The sequence below is a fragment of the Euprymna scolopes genome, chromosome 30, assembly GCF_053919585.1.
Source record: "Euprymna scolopes isolate OS-2025 chromosome 30, ASM5391958v1, whole genome shotgun sequence".
Lineage (NCBI taxonomy): Eukaryota > Metazoa > Mollusca > Cephalopoda > Sepiida > Sepiolidae > Euprymna > Euprymna scolopes.
This window is the reverse complement of record NC_136511.1, coordinates 32,087,632-32,112,081: the sequence shown is the minus strand read 5'-3', so window position 1 is coordinate 32,112,081 and position 24,450 is coordinate 32,087,632. Positions and strand designations below refer to the sequence as shown.

Here is a 24,450-nt window from a genome sequence, read left to right as displayed (position 1 = left end):
TGATAATTGTTCTACTTGTTTATTGATTTCTTTTCGTAGGTTGCAGTCGGTTTCGTTGAAAGTGAACTATTTTCATTTGGATATCAAAAAACGGCCAAATTTTATCGCCTAAACGGCATGGATATGCTTTCATACAACGCAAATGAGAGGTAAATTTCACCATCATTTATTTCATGTATTTAGAGAGGGAAGGGCCTTTATTACTCTTTAATGTAGGATTAAGTTGAGACTATGGTCAGTGAGCAACTACGTTTTTTTTACAAAAGAGTCACCACTTATCAAGGCCCGGAGGCCACTCGGGTTAGGAAGTGTATGGTAGGCAATGGGCAAATGTCGTAGTAATCATTAGTAGTTGAAATTTGATAAATTAAATTACTTAAGGAGATGATCATCAAGAAATTGTTTACATTGGACTTGAAGACAACCATATGGTAGTCAGTTCGAAAGCAAGAAAACAGAACAGAGTTCTACAGGGGTTCAGCTCTAAGAAAGGAGCTTTGTGCATGGAATCTACGTTTAGGTTTAGGCACAGATAAAGAGTGATGGACATTATTTATAGTGTTATTCGTTAAAGTCAGGGAAGGATTGACCATATATTGGAGCTCATACGAGCACTTGCCATAAAAATAACGATAAAGCAGAGACAGGCTCGCAAAGTCTCTTCTCTGAAAAAGAGGTTGCAGGGAAGAGAAAAAGACATCCCCCATTAGGCTGCGAAGTCTATTTTGAACTCTGTCAACGCAGGATAAGCTACTTCTAGCAGCTGTTGCCCAGATATTGCAATAATACTCCATATTTGTTTCGGCATTTATTCTGGAGCGGTTGCACCGGCTCCATCCAGAGAATTTGCTGTGTCTCGAATTGATGCTGTCCAGGCGCGATTGTCTATCGCAGTATCAAATACGAGTTTTATCCGATCACAGTTCCAGTGACGAACATCATAATAGCAAGGCCCAATGATCAGTTCAGTATCATGTTTGACTGTTCAAGGCCAGGTTTTCAGCTGACATCTGCATCGTTTTTATACTTTTAACCCTTCAATTAATCTGTGTGGGTTTTTTTTTTGGTGGGGGCGGGACTATATTTAATAAACATGCACATTAAATAAACATTCACATTTGTTACACATGCACATTTGATAAACATGCACATTTAATAACCATTCACATTTAACAAACATATCACATCTAATTTACATATCGCATTTAATAAACATGCACATTTAATAAACATTGACATTTATAAAGATGCACATTAATAAACATGCCCATTTAATAACCATGCCACTTTGATAAACATGCACATTAAATAACCATCCTCATTTTATAAAGATACACATTTGATAAACATGCACATTTAATAAACATCCACATTTAATAAACAATCACATTTAATAAACATGCATATTTAATAAACATGTCAATTTTAGAAACATGCACATTTAATAAACTTTCACATTTAATAAACATATAATATTCAATAAACATTCACATTTAATAAACATGCACATTTAATAAACATACACATTTTGAAACATTCACATTTAATAAACATGCACATTTGATAAACAGGAACATTTGGAAAACAGCCACATTTAATAAACATGCACATTTAATAAACATTCACATTTAATAAACATTAACATTTGTAAACATACACATTTAATAAACATGCACATGTAATAAACATGCACATTAAATATACATAGACATTTAATAAACATTCACATTTGTAAATATACACATTTAATAAACATTCACAGTTAATAAACATGCGTATTTAATAAACCTGCAGATTTTATAAACATTCACATTTGTAAACGTACACATTTGAAAAACATGCACATTTAATAAACATGCATATTTAATAAACATTCGTATTTAATAAACATGCACATTTTATAAACATGCATATTTAATAAACATTCACATTTAATTTACATGCACATTTAATAAACATGCATATTTAATAAACATGCACATTTAATAAACATGTGTATTTAATAAACATGCACATTTAATAAACATGCACATTTAATAAACATGCGTATTTAATAAACATTCACTTTTGTAAACATACACATTAATTAAATATGCATATATAATAAACATGCACATTTAATAACCATGCACATTTGATAAACATTCACATTTTTATAAACATGCACATTTAATACACATGGCATTTTATAAACATGCACATTTTACAAACATGCATATTTAATAAACATGCGTATTTAATAAACATGCATATTTAATAAACATTCATATTTGTAAACATACAAATTTAATAAACATACATATTTAATAAACATGCAGATTTTATAAAAATGCACATTTAATAAACATGCACATTTGATAAACATGCATATTTAATAAACATTCACATTTGTAAACATGCACATTTAATAAACATGCACATTTAATAAACATGCAGATTTAATAAACATGCACATTTAATAAACATGCACATTTGATAAACATGCACATTTAATAAACATGCACATTTGTAAACATGCACATTTAATAAACATGCACATTTAACAAACATGCACATTTGATAAACATGCACATTTAATAAACATGCAAATTTAATAAACATACATATTTAATAAACATGCACATTAAACGAACATCCACATTTAATAAACATGCACATGTAATAAACATGCACTTTTAATAAACATGCACATTTAACAAATATCTACATTTAATAAACGTGCACATTTAATAAACATGCACATTTAATAAAAATGCCCATTTAATAAACATCCACATTTAATAAACATGCACATTTAATAAAAATGCAAATTTGATAAACATGCACATTGTATTAGCACGTATAGTTGATAAACGTGCACATTTAATAAACATGCACATTCATAAACAGCCACCTTTAATAAACATCCACCTTTAATAAACACACACATTAAATAAACATGCACATTTAATAAACATGCACATTTAATAAACATGCACATTTAATAAACATCCACATGTAATAAACACACACATTTAAGAAACATCCACATTTAATAAACATGCACATTTAATAAACATGCACATTTAATAACCCTCCACATGTAATAAACACACACATTTAATAAACATCCACATTTAACTCTACACGCAATTCATTCACTATCATTTACCGATCAACGCGGATGAGGTGGTAAATTTTCAGGACCCGTGGCTGCCTATGGGCGTCCGGAGTGTGCTTTCTCACTCACAGCACTGTCGCTAATTAACATTCAACAGGAACCGGTGAATGTTGATCAGTTTAATGTATTTTCTGAATGGAGGAATTCAATAACGCACGTCTATGAAAGGAGTTGCTTTCTTAAAATATCACACTGTCAATACATGCAACAGAAAGATGAAAATTCATGTTATAAATGCATAAGTTCAGTCATGATAAGAATGCATTTTGCAATCCCCTCTGATTCATTAAAGCGGAATAAACTCTAGAAGTCATTACTTTTAAAACAACCATCGTATTACTAATAGTGAGTTGGTATTTATATGAACCCGGAACTATGCAATAACCTTTTTTATGTACAAATATATCAGATCGACAAGAAAGTTCTTGCGGTTTTTAACTTTCAAATTCAGATGCACATATCTTGGCTCAAACAAATATTTATTGGTCGAAATAAATACCATTATAATCAACACACTTTTCCCAATGGAAATCGTGTATTTATACAAGTAATGCTAAAATCTTACCTTCTGCTGAAGACGTGTATTGTAGCCGGAGGAGATTACTACAAAGCTGAGTAGAGTTTCATATGTGTGTACTAACAATAACGGTGCCTGTACGAAAAATATCTGGAAACTTGTGGAAGGCGCCTCATACGACATGTGTTGTACTCCATTCAGTGACATTAGTAGGTGACTTTTAGGGAAAGTTTTTTATGCATTTCTCGCTCAGAAATTTGTCAAGATGTTTGAAAAAGTGGTAGTCGGTACGTGAGAAGTCTTGAGAGTATCGATGAAGCAGAGTTTTGTAGCCCAATTCGTTCAATATCTGCAGAGTCGGTTTAGCAACGTGCGATCGGGTATTATTGTGGAGGAGAATTGTGCCGTTTCTGTTGCCTGGGTGTTGTTATTAAAGTTTCTGATGCATACCATCCATTTGTTGACAATACTTCTCCGCTGTAATGGTTCTGCCTGCATTCAAAAGACCGATAGAAAATTAACAAACAGTCAGCATCACCTTCTTTTGGTGCAACTCTGGCTTCGCGATGTGTCGCAGATTTTTGTCGGCTTCTAACCATTAAGCTGAGCGTCGCCGTTTGTTGCGAATTGTCCACTTTTGATCACAAGTCACAACTAGGTCGAGAAACGGGTCGTTCTTGTTGCGTAAAAGAAGGGAAGATGATATTTCATCACAGCGTTTGTTTTGGTTGTCGTTCAATTCGTGAAGCACCAATTTATCAAGTCTTTTGAGTTTTTCTCAAGTGGTTAAAAATCGTCGTATACGTTACGTCTAATTCAGAAACAACTTCTCGAACCCTTATGCGTTGATTGGCTTCGACTAAGGCTCTTAATTGATCGTTGTCAATTTCCGACGACCGACTACTGCGCTTATCATCTTCAAGATTGTCATCGCCGCCACGAAATTTCTTAAACCACCATTGTGTTGGGCGTCCAGCAGTGCTTACTGGGCCAAACGCTTCATTGATATTGTGAGCTGTTTCAGCAGTTTTCGGCCTAGCTTGAATTGAAATAAGAAAAGTGTGCGAATTGTTTTCCGTCTTGTATTCAGCGTTCTAAAAAGAAGACAATTGTTTTCAAACTATTGTAATTTAAACGATTAGATAGAGCAAAAATATCTCTTAAAAATGTTATATAAACTAAAGGTATTATAACAAAAACTTATTTTAAAATACATTATTTGAAATCAACATGAAACATTCTGCAAGAACTTTTTTCTCGGTCTAATATCTTTTAATTATGGTGGAAAGGCATTCATTTTGTGTTTTTTTTTTGTTTTGTTTTTTGCAGTGTTACACAAATTACTCTTTTGTGTGATGAAAATGTACCACCGACATTTGTGCAAGACAGCGAAACCCTTACTCCTTTAGTAAGTATCATTGTGTTATTTGTTATGTCTAGTTCAACAAAAATTTTCTTTTCATTGGCGTTGGCTCTTGTGTAACATCTTCACATCCAGACGCAATGATATTCGGTCTTAACTGCTTACAATCATAGCATTGAGTAATTTGAATGAAATCTTCCACATTTATGAAATTAAGTTGCATTAATTGATGGCGGCCAAATTTGTGTGCTTTCTTGCAACATTACATCGGAACGTGTGACACTGAAGTACAGATCCACCAATAAATGCGCAGAATCAGGGCCACCGTAGAGAACTCATTGAAAAATTACCTCATGCTTTTTGGTACAAACAAGCAAGATATGTCGAATAGTAAAACTGTAACGTTGCTCAACATGTTGTAGACTCAGTCGCAAAGTAGGCAAAGTATCAAAATGAATATTATTTTTTTTTATTGCGGACTATTATTCTCATATTTATTAGTTATTGTTTTACGACGTTTCGGCCAAGTATTCTTCTGGCCTTCGTCAGGTGGTAATCGCGACGGATAGGAACTTCGAATCTCCTAATTAAAATAAATAAAAAAGAACTTAAACTCAATTTTTCCCGTTGTAACCATGATATTTATTTCCTCATTCGCACGCCAGGAGAGACTTCTCATTACAGCTGTAACGTCACTCACATCTTTATAGTGTTTTGTACCGGTGATGTCATTTTAAATGCATTTGCATGCGCGCACTCTTGAAAAAATGTTATAAGACCGTCAAAAATAGAATAAAAGTTCTTTAGAAATATGATTAGAAAACTTCTAAAATAAGCAATGAGAAAGAGAAAAATATTTATACTGAAATGGAACTTATTAAATATTCGCTCGAAGAAGAACACATTTCAAAGAGAAAAGTCGTGTGCCGTGTCAGTGTTAATGTTCTTTTAATTACGTTGATTAAAGCACAAAAATTCATTTATAATTTACTTTAAAATTCCAGAAATTATGAAAATTATTCGATTTATTCTGAAACTATTTGATTCAACATAAATGAAAGACAAAAAAGAATTATGTATTAAAAATGAAATATAAAATATAAAAACAAAACAAACATTATGTATATAAATTACATATGAATAAACAAAAATAAAAATTTTGTATTTAAAATTACATATAAAAAACAAAAATAAACATTATGTATTTAAAATTACATATAAAAAAAAAGAATAAAAATTTTGTATTTAAAATTACATATAAAAAACACAAATAAGAATTTTGTATTTAAAATTACATATCAAGCAAAAACAAAATATATTTATTTAAAATCACATTTGAATAAACAAAAATAAAAATTATGTATTTAAAATTACGTATGAAAAACATTTTGTATATAAAATTAAATATGAAAAAAGCAAAAATAAAAATTATATATTTAAAATTACATAGAAAAAAACAAAAATAAAATTATGTATTTAAAATTACATATGAATAAACAAATATAAAAATTATGTATTTAAAATTACGTAGGAAAAAAATTTTGTATATAAAATTAAATATAAAAAAACAAAAATAAAAATTATGTATTTAAAATTACATAGAAAAAAAATAAAAATTAAGTATTCAAAATTACATATAAAAAACAAAAATAAAATTAAGTATTTAAAATTACATATGAAGAAACCAAAAATAAGCATTAAGTATTTAAAATTACATAGAAAAAAAAACAAAAATAAAAATTATGTATTTAAAATTACATATGAATAAACAAAAATAACGATTATGTATTGAAAATTAAATATGAAAAAAAAACAAAAATAAAAATTATGTACTTAAAATTACATATGAATAAACAAAAATAACGATTATCTATTTAAAATTAAATATGAAAAAAACAAAAATAAAAATTATGTATTTAAAATTACATATGAAGAAAACAAAAATAAAAATTATGTATTTAAAATTACATATCAGACAAAAACAAAATCTATGTATTTAAAATTATATGTAAGAAAACAACAACAAGAATTATGTATTTAAAATTGCAAAAATTCAAGATTTATTTATTTAAGAATACATATGAAAACAAAAACAAAATGTATGTGTTGAAAATTAAATATAACACAAAACAATGATTATATATGTAAAATTACAGATGAAAAGTCAAATCAAAGATTATGTATTTTTATTAAAAATAGAAAAACAAAGATTTTGTATTTAAAATTACATATAACAATAAAAACAAAATATACATAATTATAATTCGATATAAAAGCAAGAACAATAATTAGCTATTTTAAAATACATACAAAAATCAGAAACAAGAATTATGTATTAAAAACTAAATAGAAAAACAAAACAAGACTTTTGCATGTAAAATTGCATAAAAATACAAATACAAGAATTGTTTTGTTTAAATTACAAATGACATACAAAAATACAAATTATGTATTTAAGATTACATAACAAATACAATAAAAATTATGTATAAAAAATTACATATAAAAGAAAAACAATTTTTTGTATTAAAAATTATATAAACACCACAAAACAAGATTATGTATTTAAAATTAAGTATAAAAACTGAAACAAAAATTATGTATTTAAAATCTATTATATAAAGCTGAATGTGTGTGTGGTCACGAATAGGCTCCTATATGGTTGACTAGTTTAAAAAAACTGATTACATATAATGATAGAAGATGTATCGAGACACAGGAATGGGTATGTTGTATCTGACAGAACGATGGTTTATTAAAATTGTGGGGTCTGCGTTCGCGCCTGGTCCACAAAGTATGGAAATAAAAAATTTTAAATTAAAAAAAAAAACGTTTACATGTGTTTTTGATATAGATGTACATAAGAATACTTTGATAAGTATATTTTAACTTAGGGATGGTATTATTAAAATGGTGGGGTCTGCGTTCTTCAATAAAGACTTTTCATATCTATCTGCGTAAGTATTCTTTGATAATTATGTTTCAGTTTGAAGACATATGGTATAATAAAATTATGGGGTGTTCGTTCGCACCTGATCTCCATAGAATGGAAATATTTCACAAAGTTTAACAAAGTTTTTTAATATAGATCGACAGAATATTGTGATAAGTGTTTCAGTGTGAACAGGTATGGTATAATCAATTATGGGGTTTATCTATTTTATTTTTACTTTCATCATATTTTGCTTTGGTCTTGATACCCCCAAATTCTACCCAAATTTACAACCCTTTCTTTTCATAACCTATCATACTTTCATAAATCAGAGTCCGTTTTCTGTGGGCTGTTTTTGAACCCAGTCAATGACGGGTACTTTTACTAGTTAAATATAAAACAAAACAAGGCCTATGTATGTCAAATATCGGCGGAAAACCGACCCTTCGCTGTATAAAAGTGCCCAGTTGAGGGTGAGGGAATAAATTTTTTAGCCAATTTTTCGATATTTGTCGTCCGAAATATTGAGCTTCAAAATGATACCGATCTCGTGAAAATCCGTCACCTCTGTTGAAAGTTTTAGGCAGGCATACATACATACATACATACATACATACATACATACATACATACATACATAAATACATACATACATACATTTAAACAGACAGGTGAGATTTATATTATAGATAGATTTTTCTTGTGAATTTTTATTTTTTATTTTTTTCAAAGATGACAAACATAAAAAATTGATGACTCAAGTGATGCGAAAATTCGTGCAAATTAAATTAGATTGAATTTCTTCTAACTTTCTCTTGTAGATGGCCAGATACCATGGACCTTGCAAACCGAAAAGCTCCCTCTCTACAGGATCGGTTATACTGATAACGTAAGCGATTTTATTTGAGTAAATATTCTGATATACATATCTCTACAGTCTTAGTATAATAAATGTATTTTCATCATAAAATATGAAAATGATATAAAAGAGCACGTTGTTCCTATTTATTAGCCTTCCCACGGGGACAGAGTTAGACACAAAGTTAGTTTTTAATGTGAGGAAAATCCAGCTCTCCAAAAAGGGGCATTCTGAATAGGAACAAAAATAGAAATTGTCTCAGACAGAAAAGGTGAAGTGTAGTATTAAAACAGAGACTACACTTTGTTCCCAGCCAAACGGGCATGTTGTTCACTATTAATAAAACGAATAGATAACGAAATACAAAGGTCCCGTGTATTTTTATGAAAATCACTCCAGACAATGCATGAAGCCACTTAATGTACGGAGCTAAAAAAAAAAAAACTACTACAAGGTAAAAAAATTAAAAAAAAAAAAAACTTTCCCATGATAAATATTAAATTGAATAGATTCTGACCCAGAAAATAGTAATTCTTCCTTTTTTGCCAAAAACATCGTTCATAGAATTTGAGGAGTGTAGGAGAAAATACGGAAGTGAAAGTCACGCGGTTGCCGAAAATAAACCCATGAAACACTTTCTATTCTCCTTGAGAAAAGCTTTATTTACGAGATGGAAAGAATCTGGAATCTTTATCATCCCGGTAATTATAGACACAACCGGACTCATGAAAAAGAATTTCAAAAATTACTTGGCAAATATACCCGGTGATCAAAGTGCAAGAGGGATACAAACATTTTCATTGAAAGCGATGATTAGAATCTTTAAAATGATCTCTCAGTTGATAGTAGGTGAATGTTGGTACATCCGGTAGTGTTACATGATAAGGGCTGTCCCCTTTTCATGTAAGTATAAAAATAGGGAATTAGTTAAATGTAAAAATGAAATAGAATAGACGAAATTCGAACCTCGTAATTTAGGTTTAGAAATAGATTACGAGAGAGAATTAGAAAATGGAATGTAAAAACAAACCATTGTTTAGCTTAGAGATAAAATAGTTTTAAGAAAAGGAATGTGCATTTGTCAATTCTGTTATGAAATTGAATTGAGGAATGCAACTATAGGATAATTTAATAAACATGTTTTTAACATATTGGAAATATAGGTTACTGGAAATATAGGTTAAAATTCCTTTTGTAAACAAAGGAAAATGTTTTGGACACGCATTTCCAGAACACGTGAAAGAAGACATGTTTTAACATGTGTATGACGTCATGGAAAATGGGAAGTTCTCGATATAGTTAGAGACTTTAGAGTTAAGCAGAGAGAGTCTGAGGACGACAGACGACAGTCTGGAGTCCAGAGATGGACAGTCGAACGTCTGGAAGCGAGACGGTCACCTTTGAAACATAGAATGTAAAACTTTGAATTCCTGACTAAGAAAACCACCGACCGGTCGAAGAAGAAATAAACGTATCATCATGTGTTTTTATAAACGTCGTCTTTGTGTTGTAATTCTACCAAAAGGTAAAGTGAAATTGTCATTATTATGGTTCGTTGTTAGGAAGTCTTAATAAAAGTGAGTCTTGTGTTTTAAAATGTCTTCACATACACAATGTCTCTACATCTCATATCTACAATGTGAACACTAAGACTGTCTCAAGACTGTCTCCTCACTCTAAGAGCTTCTACTACACTTCTAAGTATGAACATTTTATATATATATATATGAATCTCTTCATAACACGAACACAGAACGCAACATCTCTCTTAATAAGACTCTCTAAGACTCACTTTTATTAAGACTTCCTAACAACGAACCATAATAACAATAATAATAATAACAATAATAATAATAATAATAATAATAATAATAATAATAATAATGAAACACCTATATAACAGTAGGACACGCATCCCAGCTAGAAGAAAATAGTAAGATTTATTTATTTTTTGTTTTTGTTTTTGAAAATTAGATATACCACATCAGCATCACTAAATATAGTATTAAATATAGCACTAATAGTTTAAAATCAAGACTAATATTTATGGACTCTATTCAATACGAATGTACAATACGGTTAAAAAGTAACTTTAAACGTCCCATACTGCCCGGGATTGTATTGACTGGAATTGATGTTCATAGTCTCGCACCAAACACAACTGCAAGAAATGAAAACCTTTTGTTTCAATCTATTTTAAAATAAATCGCAAACGGAACAGTACTATGAAAAAAACTTTCACCGTTTTTTGTTTGTTTTTTTGTATATACATTTAGGTTGTAATAATTATTTATCATCCCTTTTTATTATCTTGTCTGTAAAAAATACTATCAATTGTATTATTATTTAACTCGTTAGGTAATTAATCAATAAGTGCATTATCTTAGCCTGTGTATGAAATATTAAATCAAACACAAAAGAAATATTTCTCTTTTTCATGAAAATATTTCAGTTGATTTCTAAAGTTAATTATTTTTCATTGGACAACTTCTAATTCTAAGCATGGACACATGGACAGCTAATCATGTTGTTAGCAAGGACAGCCAAAAAGCTAACACTCTTGCAAAAGGGCCAAAATACGGTATAATAACGTTGACACATTGGTTATCGTTAGATCACTGAAGTTAAGCAACACTGCGCCTACATAGGTGACCAATTTGAGAATACTAGACGCTGTATGTAGAAGGAGGGCGATACCTCCCTACAAGAGTTGCAAAACCTTTACATTGTGGGAGCCTTTCCAAGTCTCACACAAAAACACGCGTTCGCATTTCAAATCACATTTCTTGTTATATACATACGCGCACACAAACATACGTGCGCACACGTACACACACGTAGATGTCTTCACGTTCATGTACATACACCCACATTCACGTGCATACACACAAACGCTAACGTACACACATGTACGCACACATACGCGCACACGTACGCACACATGGGCAACGTCACTTCCCCTTTGAAGGAAATCCACACATGCGCAAAAGACCACCGGAAACAACTATAAAAGCAAGAGCAATAAGCTGCTTCCTCCTTTTTCAACTCGCCTTCCGAGCTGAGTGGTCTACGAACCATTCGCCCCTTTCGGGGCGCGCGCGCCCGCGCACGTCACGTCCCCTGTTACTGTATGTGTGGGGGCAAGAGTTAACAGACAGTACGTACACCTAACACGTTTTCTATCTCCATGGTCTGGATTGACTTTTTCTCATTTTCTCTCTATATATACTATAATAGACTTTCCTTCTCACCAGCTAACAGCGAGAGACGCACACCAAACTGGATTGACTTTCTCTCTTTCTCTCTCTACAACAATGGACTTTCCTTCTCACCAGTAAACAACGAGAGACGCACGCCAAACTAAACGCGTGCTGTACCCTTTTCTTTCATGTTTTTCTTCACGAAATAAATTCTAGTTCGTTTAATTCAAATAAACGCGTTGTTCGTTTCTTCCTCAAAGCAATTCATTTTTCCTTTTCAATTCCATTCATTTCTCCTATTTTTCCTAACGACTGGATTTATATATAACATATCCACCAGTCCACTACAACATTATCTCACCTAAGGGGGATATACATGCGACCGAAGGCCGTTCGTGAATATCATATTCTCGTAGAACTTCCTAATTCGGAGGAAGCCGTAAAATCCGCCTAGAGTTAGTGCCATAGTTTCCAGGTTCCAAAGGTGGTAACCAAATTGGCGATGAAAGAACTTTCTCTCACACAAACAGATTACAAAACGTAAATCAATCCATATAAGGAAAAAAATAGCAAAAAGCATGGGACAAACTGTACAAGCACTAACCCGAGATCAAATTAGAAGTCATAGAACTGCTGAGCATCCGAAGATAAGATATAGAATGAGAATGTGAAACACACACACACACACACACACACACACACACACATATATATATATATATATATATATATATATATATATATATATATATATATATATATATTGGCAGCAAGTCATTATTCAAACACATCTCATTGAACACAATGATAATATTCTTTTTCCGATCTTAATTCATATTTTTTCAATTTGCCGTGCGGTCTTTTAATTTCGGTAGGTAGCTTATATAGAATTGCGCCCAACGGTTGTTGTTCGGCCATATTCTTCTCAAGGGCTTTCTGTCGGTGCATCCGATTATCATCGGGAGCGAGTGTTGCTGTTTTCGTTTTCTTTTTTCTTTTCTTCGAGGCTTGGCGTATTTATAATTTTTTTACCTACCGAAATCAAAAAGACCGCTCGGCAAATTGAAAAATTATCCATTAAGATCGCAAAAAAAGAATATATATATATATATATATATATATATATATATATATATATATATATATATATATATATATATATATACGAGGTTCCTTAAATCAGTTTCCAGACTTTTTTTTCGTATGGACATTTTTATTGACAGCACACACATGAAAGACCTTCGCCTTCGAAGTAATCTCCTCTGGTTGCAATGCACTTATACCGTTCCAATAACTTCGTGAAAGCCCATGGAAATCTTCTTGCGTGAATCTGTCAAATACTCGTATCACAACCTCTTTCATTTCCTCAATTGTCTCATAACGACAGCCTCTAAGATTTTCTTGGAACTTAGGGAATAAGCGAAAGTCACAGGGAGCAAGGACTAGACTAGGGAGGGTTCGGAACTGTTTTGTTGCCTATCTTGGTCAAATAGTCTGATTTTCTCTGAGCACCTTTGGGACAAACTTCACTGAAATTTTCTTAATATTCAGTTCCTTGCGAATGATTTGTGTTCACAGTTCCCACACTAACATCAAACTATGCACTTGTCTCTATAAACTCACAACGGTCCTTATCCATGAAATTCTCTATTTGGCCAATCAATTCTGACTTCCTTCCTCCTTTCACACCTTTCATAATCTTTCACACTCCCTGTCTTCTTTGAATCCTATGCCACTCAAAAACCTGATGCTCAATCCATGCAAGATTGTTCCAAAGCAGTTTAAAGGATTCCATAGTTTTTATGGCATTTTTCTCCAAGTAAAAACAAAATCTATTGCATATTAAACGTTCAGATTGCATGTTTAAATTTCACTGGCTATGACAAGCAGGCCTAAGTAGGGTGTATTTTGAATTTCTGCTGTAGCTGTTTATTTGAACCTGAAATCATAAAAAATGGTCAGTCATCTCATAAGATATATAGCAATAACATACTGAATTCATAAGAGTCTGCGGCAATTTTAAATGCTTGTACAAGAAAACGTCTCGAAATTTATTGAAATCACCGCATATATTACTCATTCATAATATCTAAAAGGTGAAGACTTCCGAAATGCCAAACATGTAAAATTGCCTTACAGTCAAACACAAAATATGACAAACTCAAAAAAATATTACCAGGCAGGAACTTCAGGAACTTTCTCAAAGATATCAGGCTAGAAACCATTTCTTAAAGCAACAAAATTACACTCTTCACTGTAGAAGGCCTTCTTCTCTAGTTTTCTCTTTCCGACAGCTAGACGTTGGAATCCCCTTCGTGCAACTTGCTTATCTGACTGTAGTGATTGTACGCAAAAAGTTTTTTTTTTTGTTTTCCTTCACACAGCTATATTTCGGAATTCCTTTCCTGTTATCTGCTTCCCTTAATGTACTGACATGCAGGTGTAAATGTATGCAAACCAACATCTTGCTCATAATCCCTAAACATGATCCTAAATAGTAACCTCTTACATCCGAGTGGTGAGATGTCTTGTTTGGGGTGAACGTAAGTAAAAGATAAGCATTCTCAACACAATATAACGAATGAAACAAAATTAAAAACTCATACTTTGAAAACAAAACCAATTAAACCATTTTTCTTTGGCATTAATGGATCCACAGATGTTAGAATTCCATTAAAGAAAACAAATTCAGTCTAATTTTAATATCATTTATCAATTTGCATGTCTAACTAATGGGTTCCAGGATGCTTGACATTATTCTGTGTAAGTTTTTATCGTTAATCTCAATTATTATATAGAATGAACTTTGTGTGAAAGTCCCCATTGACTCGGAAACAATTGGGCCGATTTTTTTCATTTCACAGGAATGTATTTCATATGTCTGGAGTGTTCTTACGTAGGTTTTTTATTTGAAAAATATCGAAAATCGATCATGGAAAACATCTGATTAAAGAAAGAAGTTCGATTTTACTCAGGTTAGCACGTTTATACAACCTAAGATAAGTAGTGCATTTGAGAATTTTTGAAAATACACAAACAGAAAGACCCAGTCTATAAAATCAACCGTAAATTCTTTTATAAGACAGGAGCGAGTTCGAAATAGATGTTTCTTTTTAGAGCAAAGTTGAACCATGATACTTGACTTTCGCACGTTTAACTTTAATTCAAGTTATAATGTAAAGAATAATTTAATAAAATCAACTTTAATTCAAGTTATAATGTAAAGAATAATTTAAAAAGATCAACTTTAATTCAAGTTATAATGTAAAGAATAATTTAAAACAATCAACTTTAATTCAAGTTATAATGTAAAGAATAATTTAAAAAGATCAACTTTAATTCAAGTTATAGTGTAAAGAATAATATAAAAAGATCAACTTTAATTCAAGTTATAATGTAAAGAATAATTTAAAAAGATCAACTTTAATTCAAGTTATAATGTAAAGAATAATTTACTAAGATCAACTTTAATTCAAGTTATAATGTAAAGAATAATTTAAAACGATCAACTTTAATTCAAGTTATAGTGTAAAAAATAATTTAAAAAGATCAACTTTAATTCAAGTTATAATGTAAAGAATAATTTAAAAAGATCAACTTTAATTCAAGTTATAATGTAAAGAATAATTTAAAAAGATCAACTTTAATTCAAGTTATAGTGTAAAGAATAATATAAAAAGATCAACTTTAATTCAAGTTATAATGTAAAGAATAATTTAAAAAGATCAACTTTAATTCAAGTTATAATGTAAAGAATAATTTACTAAGATCAACTTTAATTCAAGTTATAATGTAAAGAATAATTTAAAAAGATCAACTTTAATTCAAGTTATAGTGTAAAGAATAATATAAAAAGATCAACTTTAATTCAAGTTATAGTGTAAAGAATAATTTAAAAAGATCAACTTTAATTCAAGTTATAATGTAAAGAATAATTTAAAAAGATCAACTTTAATTCAAGTTATAGTGTAAAGAATAATATAAAAAGATCAACTTTAATTCAAGTTATAATGTAAAGAATAATTTAAAAAGATCAACTTTAATTCAAGTTATAATGTAAAGAATAATTTACTAAGATCAACTTTAATTCAAGTTATAATGTAAAGAATAATTTAAAAAGATCAACTTTAATTACAGTTATAATGTAAAGAATAATTTAAAAAGATCAACTTTAATTCAAGTTATAATGTAAAGAATAATTTAAAAAGATCAACTTTAATTCAAGTTATAGTGTAAAGAATAATTTAAAAAGATCAACTTTAATTCAAGTTATAATGTAAAGAATAATATAAAAAGATCAACTTTAATTCAAGTTATAATGTAAAGAATAATTTAAAAAGATCAACTTTAATTCAAGTTATAATGTAAAGAATAATTTAAAAAAATCAACTTTAATTCAAGTTATAATGTAAAGAATAATATAAAAAGATCAACTTTAATTCAAGTTATAATGTAAAGAATAATTTAAAAAGATCAACTTTAATTCAAGTTATAGTGTAAAGAATAATATAAAAAGATCAACTTTAATTCAAGTTATAATGTAAAGAATAATTTAAAAAGATCAACTTTAATTCAAGTTATAATGTAAAGAATAATATAAAAAGATCAACTTTAATTCAAGTTATAATGTAAAGAATAATTTAAAAAGATCAACTTTAATTCAAGTTATAGTGTAAAGAATAATATAAAAAGATCAACTTTAATTCAAGTTATAGTGTAAAGAATAATTTAAAAAGATCAACTTTAATTCAAGTTATAATGTAAAGAATAATTTAAAAAGATCAACTTTAATTCAAGTTATAGTGTAAAGAATAATATAAAAAGATCAACTTTAATTCAAGTTATAATGTAAAGAATAATTTAAAAAGATCAACTTTAATTCAAGTTATAATGTAAAGAATAATTTACTAAGATCAACTTTAATTCAAGTTATAATGTAAAGAATAATTTAAAAAGATCAACTTTAATTCAAGTTATAATGTAAAGAATAATTTAAAAAGATCAACTTTAATTCAAGTTATAGTGTAAAGAATAATATAAAAAGATCAACTTTAATTCAAGTTATAATGTAAAGAATAATTTAAAACGATCAACTTTAATTCAAGTTATAATGTAAAGAATAATTTAAAAAGATCAACTTTAATTCAAGTTATAGTGTAAAGAATAATTTAAAAAGATCAACTTTAATTCAAGTTATAATGTAAAGAATAATATAAAAAGATCAACTTTAATTCAAGTTATAATGTAAAGAATAATTTAAAAAGATCAACTTTAATTCAAGTTATAATGTAAAGAATAATTTTAAAAAATCAACTTTAATTCAAGTTATAATGTAAAGAATAATATAAAAAGATCAACTTTAATTCAAGTTATAATGTAAAGAATAATTTAAAAAGATCAACTTTAATTCAAGTTATAGTGTAAAGAATAATATAAAAAGATCAACTTTAATTCAAGTTATAATGTAAAGAATAATTTAAAAAGATCAACTTTAATTCAAGTTATAATGTAAAGAATAATATAAAAAGATCAACTTTAATTCAAGTTATAGTGTAAAGAATAATTTAAAAAGATCAACTTTAATTCAAGTTATAATGTAAAGAATAATATAAAAAGATCAACTTTAATTCAAGTTATAATGTAAAGAATAATTTAAAAAGATCAACTTTAATTCAAGTTATAGTGTAAAGAATAATTTAAAACGATCAACTTTAATTCAAGTTATAATGTAAAGAATAATTTAAAACGATCAACTTTAATTCAAGTTATAATGTAAAGAATAATATAAAAAGATCAACTTTAATTCAAGTTATAATGTAAAGAATAATTTAAAACGATCAACTTTAATTCAAGTTATAGTGTAAAGAATAATTTAAAAAGATCAACTTTAATTCAAGTTATAGTGTAAAGAATAATTTAAAACGATCAACTTTAATTCAAGTTATAATGTAAAGAATAATTTAAAAAGATCAACTTTAATTCAAGTTATAATGTAAAGAATAATTTAAAACGATCAACTTTAATTCAAGTTATAGTGTAAAGAATAATTTAAAAAGATCAACTTTAATTCAAGTTATAATGTAAAGAATAATTTAAAACGATCAACTTTAATTCAAGTTATAGTGTAAAGAATAATTTAAAAAGATCAACTTTAATTCAAGTTATAATGTAAAGAATAATTTAAAAAGATCAACTTTAATTCAAGTTATAATGTAAAGAATAATTTAAAAAGATCAACTTTAATTCAAGTTATAATGTAAAGAATAATTTAAAACGATCAACTTTAATTCAAGTTATAGTGTAAAGAATAATTTAAAAAGATCAACTTTAATTCAAGTTATAATGTAAAGAATAATTTAAAACGATCAACTTTAATTCAAGTTATAGTGTAAAGAATAATTTAAAAAGATCAACTTTAATTCAAGTTATAATGTAAAGAATAATTTAAAACGATCAACTTTAATTCAAGTTATAGTGTAAAGAATAATTTACTAAGATCAACTTTAATTCAAGTTATAATGTAAAGAATAATATAAAAAGATCAACTTTAATTCAAGTTATAATGTAAAGAATAATTTAAAACGATCAACTTTAATTCAAGTTATAGTGTAAAGAATAATTTAAAAAGATCAACTTTAATTCAAGTTATAGTGTAAAGAATAATTTACTAAGATCAACTTTAATTCAAGTTATAATGTAAAGAATAATTTAAAAAGATCAACTTTAATTCAAGTTATAGTGTAAAGAATAATTTAAAAAGATCAACTTTAATTCAAGTTATAATGTAAAGAATAATTTAAAACGATCAACTTTAATTCAAGTTATAGTGTAAAGAATAATTTACTAAGATCAACTTTAATTCAAGTTATAATGTAAAGAATAATATAAAAAGATCAACTTTAATTCAAGTTATAATGTAAAGAATAATTTAAAACGATCAACTTTAATTCAAGTTATAGTGTAAAGAATAATTTAAAACGATCAACTTTAATTCAAGTTATAGTGTAAAGAATAATTTAAAAAGATCAACTTTAATTCAAGTTATAATGTAAAGAATAATATAAAAAGATCAACTTTAATTCAAGTTATAATGTAAAGAATAATTTAAAACGATCAACTTTAATTCAAGTTATAGTGTAAAGAATAATTTAAAACGATCAACTTTAATTCAAGTTATAATGTAAAGAATAATATAAAAAGATCAACTTTAATTCAAGTTATAATGTAAAGAATAATTTAAAAAGATCAACTTTAATTCAAGTTATTGTGTAAAGAATAATTTACTAAGATCAACTTTAATTCAAGTTATAGTGTAAAGAATAATATAAAAAGATCAACTTTAATTCAAGTTATAATGTAAAGAATAATTTAAAAAGATCAACTTTAATTCAAGTTATAATGTAAAGAATAATTTAAAAAGATCAACTTTAATTCAAGTTATAATGTAAAGAATAATTTACTAAGATCAACTTTAATTCAAGTTATAATGTAAAGAATAATTTAAAAAGATCAACTTTAATTCAAGTTATAATGTAAAGAATAATTTAAAAAGATCAACTTTAATTCAAGTTATAGTGTAAAGAATAATATAAAAAGATCAACTTTAATTCAAGTTATAATGTAAAGAATAATTTAAAAAGATCAACTTTAATTCAAGTTATAATGTAAAGAATAATTTAAAAAGATCAACTTTAATTCAAGTTATAGTGTAAAGAATAATTTAAAAAGATCAACTTTAATTCAAGTTATAATGTAAAGAATAATATAAAAAGATCAACTTTAATTCAAGTTATAATGTAAAGAATAATTTAAAAAGATCAACTTTAATTCAAGTTATAATGTAAAGAATAATTTAAAAAGATCAACTTTAATTCAAGTTATAATGTAAAGAATAATATAAAAAGATCAACTTTAATTCAAGTTATAATGTAAAGAATAATTTAAAAAGATCAACTTTAATTCAAGTTATAGTGTAAAGAATAATATAAAAAGATCAACTTTAATTCAAGTTATAATGTAAAGAATAATTTAAAAAGATCAACTTTAATTCAAGTTATAATGTAAAGAATAATATAAAAAGATCAACTTTAATTCAAGTTATAGTGTAAAGAATAATTTAAAAAGATCAACTTTAATTCAAGTTATAATGTAAAGAATAATATAAAAAGATCAACTTTAATTCAAGTTATAATGTAAAGAATAATTTAAAAAGATCAACTTTAATTCAAGTTATAGTGTAAAGAATAATTTAAAACGATCAACTTTAATTCAAGTTATAATGTAAAGAATAATTTAAAACGATCAACTTTAATTCAAGTTATAATGTAAAGAATAATATAAAAAGATCAACTTTAATTCAAGTTATAATGTAAAGAATAATTTAAAACGATCAACTTTAATTCAAGTTATAGTGTAAAGAATAATTTAAAACGATCAACTTTAATTCAAGTTATAATGTAAAGAATAATATAAAAAGATCAACTTTTATTCAAGTTATAATGTAAAGAATAATTTAAAAAGATCAACTTTAATTCAAGTTATAGTGTAAAGAATAATTTACTAAGATCAACTTTAATTCAAGTTATAGTGTAAAGAATAATATAAAAAGATCAACTTTAATTCAAGTTATAATGTAAAGAATAATTTAAAAAGATCAACTTTAATTCAAGTTATAATGTAAAGAATAATTTAAAAAGATCAACAGCTTGTTCTTTGATAAGACAGGGGTACGCTCGAAATGAATGTTTCTGTTTACAGCATAATGGAACCATGATTTTTGACTTCTGCATTTTAAGTGAGCAATTGTTTACAAATAATTTTATAACATTAACAGTAGATTCTCTACAGTGCAATGTTGACTATAGTGTAGTGGATTAAGTCACTACAGGACGGCATGTAAAGCTTAATCCCGATAGACTGATTAAAAAATGGACGATTGTACCAGTTTTCTTGACAATAAAATTATAGGAAGGTAGAACATTTCTTGATCCTTATTCAATACCGGACAACATCGTGTCTCCCTTCTAGTACTTCATAAATAAGAGTTACCTCCCTTGAAATACATGTTAAGATAAAATTTGTCATAAAAATTGATTTCCACCTAACATTGTTCACTTACGTTTTGTTTTTTTTGTGTGTGTTATGTTTTTAAAGTTTTTGTGCGAAATTTCAATTTGCATTCTTTTTAATTTACATTTTTTTTTTCAGATTGCTAGTGATAATAATTGTTTATTTCGCAATTGGTTGCGTGGTGAACAGTTTCCTAAGGAAAAAGACCGGCTGTGAACGAATTCCAAATCAGACATTTTGGTGCGGACTTCCATCTTTAATCGGGGTATGTGAACATACTAATGGGCGATCTAATATTAAAGCCAAAAGAGTATTTGATATTGAGTCAGTCGAGAATATTGTAGTGTCTGAAATGCTTTTAAAACTTTATAGTGGCAGCGTCAGGATAAAGCCAGAAAAATACGCTCAAATCAGAGCTTGTTATAAGTTGGATTTTGGTGAAAGTGTACGTCGATAACCTTAGTATACTCTGTAGTATTCAACGATTTAGACCGCTGCTTCAAAACACACACACACACACATACACACACACACACACACATATATATATATATATATATGTGTGTGTGTGTGGGTGTATGTGTGTGTGCGTGTGTGCGCGCGTGTGTGTGTTATTTGTTTTTGTTTTTGCGATACGTCTTGAATTAATTCAATTATTTACGAAAGTGCATTTTTACCTAAATTCGAGTTGGGAATAATTTCCCCTTGAACTAATTTGATACCCCCCATGGGGAGCGGTATATATATATTATTTTTAAAATATAATTATCCACTGACACGTGTTTCGTCGTCTATGACTCATCAGAGTGGCTGAATCTAACGATATATATATATGTGTGTGTGTGTGTGTTTATATATCTCCATGTGTAATAAAAGATTGCAGAAATTCCTTTCTAGACCAAAGTACCGTATGTTTGCAATAACAGATGCCATATACAAATTTATTATGTTTAGACTATCTTATGTAACTTAAGAACGCCATTTTAGACACATTTAGTCGTTATAATAAAATCCTATATTTCATCATTGGAGCAACACCATTACAATCGCATCCATCTTTAGTGGAAGTACTTTCTATTTTCTCTTTAAATGTTAAGTCCTCATACCGCCCCCAGTCTTTACCGGGAGAAATTCTGCACTTTGGCCAAATTTGGGGTTTCACTCTAAGAAGCAAAAAAGGGCAGAACGATTAATTTTCATGACCGTGTTATTGTGTAATAGAACGTGTATGAACGTGTGAGAAAAATATCAGCAGCAGCTATCAGATAGATGGTAAGCGATTGTATTAGCAGCAGGAGCAAAGTTTAAATGCGCATGCAAATTAAGAAGTGCGCTGAAGAAAACGAAAAAAAAAAGGACACCACTTGGTCGGCAGAAAAGGCTGACGCCGAAGGAGGCGGACGTGTAAAATAGATGAGAGAATGGGCCGGCTGTGGCTAGCGTGGGGTCAGAAGAATGAGAAACCTTATCAGGTTTGATAGACATGTTGCAGCGAGAGATTTTTAAATGGTGTCGCGACGTTACGGTAATAAATGCTTTTGTTTAAAAATAAATGCCGACCCGGATTTTTGTTTATTTATTTTATTTCGTTTGTTTGTTTGTTTGTTTGTAACGGCTACGTTATAATTTTAAGAGGAAGCTAATGACATCATTCTTAATGTGTAAATCGTTCGTTTTCCTTTTAACTGTTTAATTTGTTCGTTTTCCTTTCTTTTTTAGGATGGTTGCCGTTATACGTTTCGTCGATTAAAGCATAAATCCTCTTACGATGAGATTTAAACCGACTTCTCCAAAACACTGGATTTATTCTGTATTCTTTTATTTAATAAAAAAATCAACATAAACTCATATTTTTTGTTATTTTTGTCTTTAATAAAATCTTACGATGTACTCCTCTTATCGCCATTAAAACCTTCACAATGAAGAGCGCACTTGAAATAAATGTGCGTAGAAGGAATCAACAAACACGACTCTACGTGCATTAATAAATATTCGTTAAACATCTTGTTAAGGAGCGATCAATGAAAATAAGTTTTCTCTTCTAACCGATCGCATTGGAAACAAATGGCGTGATTGACTTTGATCGATTAATAATGCGTCAGATCAATGCGCATCGTGAATTAACTTGGCTTTAATGCACTTCTTTATTGCTAGTATGCGATGAGACACCTTTATCTTGATCTCGACGAAGCCCATAGGACTTACAATGGAAATGGTGATATTTGAATATTGCTTTTGAAAAGAGTCATTTTTATTAACAAGGTTGCGATATAATTTGCCATCATTTACTGCGTATGACCACAAAGATTTCGAAGATTATATTTATAGACACAGCCGATGAAAATAAACCAATCACGTACCAGAACTGCTACATAAAATATACGGAATCCACTTGAATTTTTCAGTTATAGCTTTTCGTCTTCATACGGGAGGGCCGCTGCTGATCCTGACTGGATTTTACTATCATTTCTTTTTATCAATTTTTTAAACTTTCAAGATTCTCCGATTGGATTAATACTACCAATGTCTGCTTTCGCAAGTGGATATTTTTTGTTCTCTGCATCCTTTGCCTTCATTTTTGTTGATCATTTTTATGACAAAAATGCTTCTCTAATTGATGTTGCATTGTAGGGAGATCAGAACAGATTATATGTAATATAATATCTCATCTTTTTTTTTTTTTTGATCAGCCCTTAACCAACTGACACTCCTAATTTTATTCAAACACCCGGTCTTCCTAGCATATGTCCTTTGTGAGTGTAACGTACAACCTCCTCTGATCATTATCAGCTGCTTAATCCAGTCACCCTTATGCTGTAACAAAAGAGGCCCCATTTGCCTTGTCACCAAACTCGACAACTCATTGTCTCTTTCTTTCCAGTAGGTGTTACTACTAATTAGAGATTTGCCTAATTTTCTACGCTATTTTACTTCTCTTGTGACATACAGTAAAGCTCATTTACTTAAACTTTTAGTGGTCGGCTTCTAATCATGCAAGATGCCTTGTATCATACCGAGTCACTCGGTTTTCCTAGCTTGAATTCTTAAAACTAAACAGAGACACTGAAAAACATTACCCATAACTAAATAAGCCCCTTCCCTACGCTTAATTCTACTCTGCATACTGAATCCCTAAATATGACGATTGCTTTATGCAATATTTCCTTTGTTAAATGTTTTGGACGCCAATGATTTCGCCGATCGTTTTTAAAACCACAAGTTATAATAACAGCATTTTTTATGCTATACTGGGCCCTTTATTTTTCACGTTGTGTCTTTTTTTAAAACTTTTTTGTGCGTGGTAACTCAGATTTCTTTGCGACACCTGTGGTCTACGGTCACCAAATCGC

General features: G+C 28.7%; 1 protein-coding gene across 1 annotated transcript in view; it reads left to right on the top strand.

The window, feature by feature from the left end:
• The window catches only part of LOC145254598 (uncharacterized), a 44,742-nt gene extending 21,798 nt beyond the window's left edge, over positions 1 to 22,944 (top strand). The window contains exons 3-7 of the mRNA XM_080113205.1: positions 40 to 149; positions 5,007 to 5,085; positions 8,794 to 8,861; positions 21,239 to 21,365; positions 22,820 to 22,944. Coding sequence (XP_079969331.1) covers positions 40 to 149; positions 5,007 to 5,085; positions 8,794 to 8,861; positions 21,239 to 21,365; positions 22,820 to 22,879 — 444 coding nt within the window. The 3' untranslated portion in view covers positions 22,880 to 22,944. The remainder of the gene's footprint in view (positions 1 to 39; positions 150 to 5,006; positions 5,086 to 8,793; positions 8,862 to 21,238; positions 21,366 to 22,819) is intronic.
• Positions 22,945 to 24,450: the final 1,506 nt, after the last annotated feature.